At 60.8% G+C, this 5,356-nt stretch overlaps 1 protein-coding gene across 1 annotated transcript; it reads right to left on the reverse strand.

Moving 5' to 3' along the window:
• Window positions 1-2,679: 2,679 nt before the first annotated feature.
• Window positions 2,680-3,867, reverse strand: GSX1 (GS homeobox 1; the record flags this gene model as incomplete). Its single annotated transcript, XM_082070939.1, has 2 exons — window positions 2,680-3,035; window positions 3,480-3,867. 2 exons carry the CDS (start codon window positions 3,865-3,867, stop codon window positions 2,680-2,682), a joined length of 744 nt encoding a protein of 247 aa, XP_081927065.1.
• Between the last annotated feature and the right edge of the window lie 1,489 nt (window positions 3,868-5,356).

A 5,356-nucleotide genomic window follows, 5' to 3' on the forward strand; every position in this document is an offset into this window, starting at 1 on the left:
ACACCGTTGAAAAGGCACAAGAAGAACATACACATGCCTCTATGGACACTCATTGAGTCCAGTGCCATGGCCCTGTTAAAGAGGATGTTTGGCCCCTTGGTAAACCTGTGTTAGGCTGTTTCTGCTTTGCAGAGACTTTTCAAAACAAGTCTGGTAAATGCGGGCAGGAAGGGAGGTGAGGGCTGGAGAGGCTGCAGGGACCTGCTGACCCAATTAGGGTCCCCTGAGAGGTCTTTCCTGATAGAACTGGGCCACTGGGGAAGGAAGGACACATAGGGAACATCATGTAGCTAAGCACCATGTGAGACTGACTTTTGTAGCAAGGTCAGGATTTGATCCCTTATCTGTCAAGTCCATCCCCAACAGTCATGGGAAAAGGAGACAGGATGATGCTGGCCACAGAGTGTCCTAACCACTAGCTTACCTGATCATCTCCTCTCAGCGGGGTGATGAGTAGAGTCAGAAAAGGAGGAAGCAGAGAGGGAGAAGCAAGAGGTCTATGGGTTACGGGAGGCAGTGGAGGAAGGCAGCCTGTCAAGGAGAGGAGTAGCCCAAACATTTTGTCCACATGTCCCAAAGCATCACCTGCTTAACATCACCAAGCGCTTGCCATCTTCCAGCCAGGGGGAACACAAATCAGGACAGTCAGAGCAGGGCATGTGTACTACCTTGTGCCTGTCCTGCACTGCCACATCTCCACAGTCCCCTACACCTCACTCTGACCTTGGATGTCCCAAGGGGTCCACAGTGCCCTGTGGTCTGCGGGGCTGTGCTCTCTGCTCACCCGTGGGATGGTGCTGTAGGAGCCTCTATGTCTCCTGACCTCACAGTTATACAAAACGCTGTGGGGACCTGGGAAGGGCAGAGCATGACACGTTTGTTTTATAGACAGGACTTGAGGCTGTTCCAGCAGTGGCAATTTTACCGGCTCTGCCTTCACCCTCAATGCCGGGGGATCCCAAACCACAGATCCCCACACTGACCTCAGTCTGTGTGCAGAGCTGTATGGACCCTTTCCACTTGGATTTCCCGGGATGATCGACACCTCCATTCCCGGCTCTTCACGGTGGCCTCGGTTGATTCGGACCTGCTCCGAGATGACGAGCAGGTACCGTTCTGGTGCGGGCAGAGACCGATGGCAGCCCAGCGACCCAAGCCCATTCCCCAGACTGCAGGGCATGAAAGCCACCGGACCAGGCAGCGCATCCGTGGGGCTCCGCGGCAAGAGCAGGGGCACCGGCTGCGGGCGCAGGGACGGCCGCTGCAGAACATTGGAGAGCGCGGCTCCCTGGGCCCGAGAGGAGCGGGGTTCCTCGCACAAGGGCTTTTCCCTCGGCAAACGGAGCGGCAGCGAGAGCGCGGAGTCCCGCACCGTCGGGATGCAGATGCCGGTCGGGCACTGCCGCCGTCTCCCTGCGTTTGGCACCCCCGGGGGCTGCGGGACCTGCCGGATGTTTTTCGGCCGGGGTTCTTCACAGAGAAGCTGCGCGTAAAAGCGGGCGCTCTGCTTCCCCGGCGGCAAAGCGCTGCCTGGAGGCTGCGAGGCCGGAGCGGGGCTGGCTGAGCCCGGCGGCGGCGCAGGGGGCAGCCTCAGCAGTCCAGTCCGTTCCTCCCCGTGGCAAGGGTGTGCACCTGGAGAGGGGATCTAAGACCAGCCGCCAGCCAGGTCCTTGTATTCACCTATCGTCGTACGTACAGGTGAGTGCAAATGGTGTATCTCTCTCCCGTAGGTTTGAGAACATGAAGGGAGTGGTAATGCGAAGGGAAAGGTGTTCGGACGAGCCAGACTCCAGCCCGACCTATAGGTCCATGGGAAGGACGGAGAGAGCCCCCGAGACAGGGGGCAGGGGTCCCCCGCACCCTGTACCTTCAGCGCAGCCCGGCGAAAGGAGAAGCCCTCACCATCCGCGTTCGCCGGGGCAGGGGAATCCCGGTCCTGATGCCGGTTACGGCGGAGAGTGATGGAGAGAGACTGTGGTCCCGGCGCACGCCCGCGGACACCGAGCAGCTGCTTTCTACGTGAAGGGAAATAAATAAACCAACAACGAGCTTTTATTTTAATCATCATCATCATCATTATTATCATCGCCATTTTTCTGCACATAAATAAATAAATAAATATCTCCCGCGGGGGTTGAGGGAGGAGGACGGAACGATACAGCCACAGCTGCGCGCCCGGCAGCGACGAAGTCAAAACCAAACCTGAACAATTTTGGAAAGACAATAAAAAAATTATATAGATATAATAACCCAAACAGTCCCGACCCTCCGATCCGCCCGCTTTTGGGAACCGTCGAGTAAACGGAGGGAGCCCCGGTACAGCATCCCTTCAAGGCGGCCCGCACCACCCGTCGTCCCGCAGCATCCGCGCCTGGCTCGGTGCGCCGGGAGGTCTGCGAGGACCCTCCCGGGTCCGAGGCTGAGCCTGCAGGGCGACAACTGAGACAGCACTACTGGGGTGCCTTGGGTCCTAGGGAGCTGTTTATTTACAACAGGGCGCACGGACACTCACCCCCATGGGCTGGGGGTCTAGAAAGGTCAGAAAAATCCTTCGTAAATTACACAGATTATACAAAACGGTATAAAATCCTTCGGTTGCATTTCAGCACCACAGCAGACCGAACACCCCATCCTGCTTTCACCACAGTTCTTGGGAGGGCAGAGTGCGTGTGCGGGGGGCTAGGGGGTGACTGCGAGGCCTCTGTCGTCCTTCCCCGAGGAGGACGGAGACATGCGCAAGTCCTCGTCATCTTCTGAGCACTTCGTGGTGGAAAGGGACGAGCATTTACAGCTGTGGCCGGCCCCCCCGCCCCGGTGGGAGCTACTTTTGCCTTCTTTCTTGTGCTTGACCCGTCGGTTCTGGAACCAGATCTTCACCTGCTTCTCGGAGAGGTTCAGGTAGGTGGCGATCTCGATTCGCCGCAGCCGGGAGAGGTACATGTTGGAGGCGAACTCCCTCTCCAGCTCCAGGAGCTGCGTGCTGGTGAAGGCGGTGCGCATCCTCTTGCTGCTGGGCAGCTGGCTGGACGTGCTGTCTGTGAAGCAGAACGCACCGTCAGGACCTGCGGGCCCGCCGCCGCCCGCCCCGCAACGCCGAGCACCCGCCAGTCCTCGCTGAGCTCCCCTGCCGCCTGCTTTGCGGGACCGCAACCCTCCACCCCCGGGGGGACGGTGAACTGGCAAGTGGTTGCTGGCCCGGAGTGCGAGGTCACCGGGTGTCAGGACCGCCTCCCCCCGTTCCCACCGCCTGGGTCGTAGGCTCGGCGGGCAGCAGAGGGGCTTCCCCTGAGCATCCCCCGGCGCACTGGCAGATAGAGGTGCCAGGATTCCTCATCCAGTGTGTGGGCGCAGGGCAGGGATTCCCCGCCCCACGTGCCTTCGGCAGGGTCCCGTCCCTCCCGGGCACCAATATCACGTCCCCAAAGCGACCGCGTTTAGCATGCAGGCGTGCAGACCCTCCCCAGGCATGCCCCCCTTACCCACGGAGATGCAGTGGAACTGCCGGGGGTCGGGCAGCGGGTAGGCGCCCTGGTAGAGCGCCGGTGCGTGCCCGACGCTGACGGTGGAGACGGAGTGCTGCTGGCGGGCCAGGGGCGAGTGGCAGTACTGGGAGCCGAAAGGGGGGAAGGAAGCCTTGATGAGGGGGATGGCGGGCGGCGGCGGGTGCAGCTGGGAGGCGGTGACACAGAGCGGGCAGACGCAGAGCAGCCCGGCCTTGCGAGCGTGGCAGGCGCCGGCCGACAGCCCGGGCAGCGGGTGCGAGGGGTGCACGGCGTAAGGGAAGAGCGGCGGCGGGGGGCTGCCCTCGCCCTTCTTCTCGCCCCCCTCCCGCAACACCAGCGAGTCCACCAGGAAGGAGCGCGGCATGGCCCCGCGCAGAGCCCGCGCAGCGTCCGCGCAGCACCCGCGCAGCACCCGCGCAGCGCCGCTGGCCAGCCCGAGTGGTGCTGAACGGCGCCCGCCCGCCCGCTTTAAATAGCGCCCGCGCCATGTGATGGCGGCGCCGGGGCGCTCAATAGGCTTTCTGTGCCTCTTCTCTTGGCATGCACGCCGCACGCTCCCTCATTATTTCCCTTGTTAACTAAATGAACTGCATAATGTACTCTATTCTTGTCGACCCCACCCACGCCGTAGCAGGCGGCCTCTCCCCTCCTCTCCCTTTGGCGGGGTTATTTTCTCATTCTCTCGCGATTTAATATTCTTTTCTTTCTCTTTATCGCTCTCCTTCTCTTTCAGCCCAGCTTTCAGCCCGCTCTCCCTTGTTTATTTTGCCGGCTGCAGCCGCGGTCTCTGCCGGCGTCAGCTTCCCCTGGCAGCCCCCCGGCACCTTTCCCACCTGTGGCACCAGGTCGGCCCCCCAAGAACCACCGGCCTCTCTCTCTCCCCTCGCCGCCAGGCTGCTTCGTCCTGGTTACCGCGTCCGCTGCCGTCCTCAGCCCCGTGTCTTTGTTCCCAGCCCAGTGCCGGGACCCGCTGCTTATCGCTGTCGCAGCCGTCGGGCGAGGCCCCCGGACACCGAGATGTGCCAGCCGGTGCTCTACTGGCCGGCACACCCGCCCGGCCCCGGCGTGGGCGTGGGTGCCTGGGTACGGATAACGGCCACAGAAAGCCCCAAACAGCGCGGGTGTGTTGGTGCGGGTAGAGAAACCCCGACACGCAGATACCGCTCCGTGTCGGCGGCACCCACGGCGAGCGCCTCAGCGGCGGGAGAAGAGGTGCTCGGCACACTCCGTGTGTGTCTTTATACCTGTTCCCTCTACCCGGTTTTAGCGGTAACACCCGCCGTCGAGCTCCACGTACGGCAGCTCTGGCCCCGGTCCCGCACCGGCCGTGCCCCGGACCGCCGCGCCCCGCATAAGTGTTCCTGAGGCTGTGGGGACCGACAGGGAAACGTGTTATTTCTCCCGTCGGATGAGAATTAGCGTAAACACACCGGCAGTGTCTGGATTTGTTAGCACAGCGATCTGCAAAACTTCCAGCGCGGTCTAAAGCTAATTTCTGCGCGTTCATCAGAGCTAACGTGCACTGGCGCGGCGGCACGGCGTCCGCCCAGGAGATCTCGGCGTTGGGCTCCCTGGAGCTTTTTGATTTTGCAGGTGAATAAGAAATGCTAACAAATAAGAAAAAAAAAAAAAAAGTCATTGGGATACGTCTTCCTCCCTGCTCTTCCCGTTTAATATACGGGAAAGAAAAAGACAAACGCACCCGCCGACTCCTGTCAAAATGTGGAGATATTTCTCCCTACAGCAAATCGCCTCAAAAACAGATGGACTTTTCCAAATGAAGAGAAGGAAAAGCCTTGGAATCAGTGTAATCCTGCGTTTCTGGCTTGTGCAGAGGCTGTTCTTTCCTGCAG

The sequence above is a fragment of the Streptopelia decaocto genome (assembly GCF_964273445.1).
Source record: "Streptopelia decaocto genome assembly, chromosome: 1".
NCBI lineage: Eukaryota > Metazoa > Chordata > Aves > Columbiformes > Columbidae > Streptopelia > Streptopelia decaocto.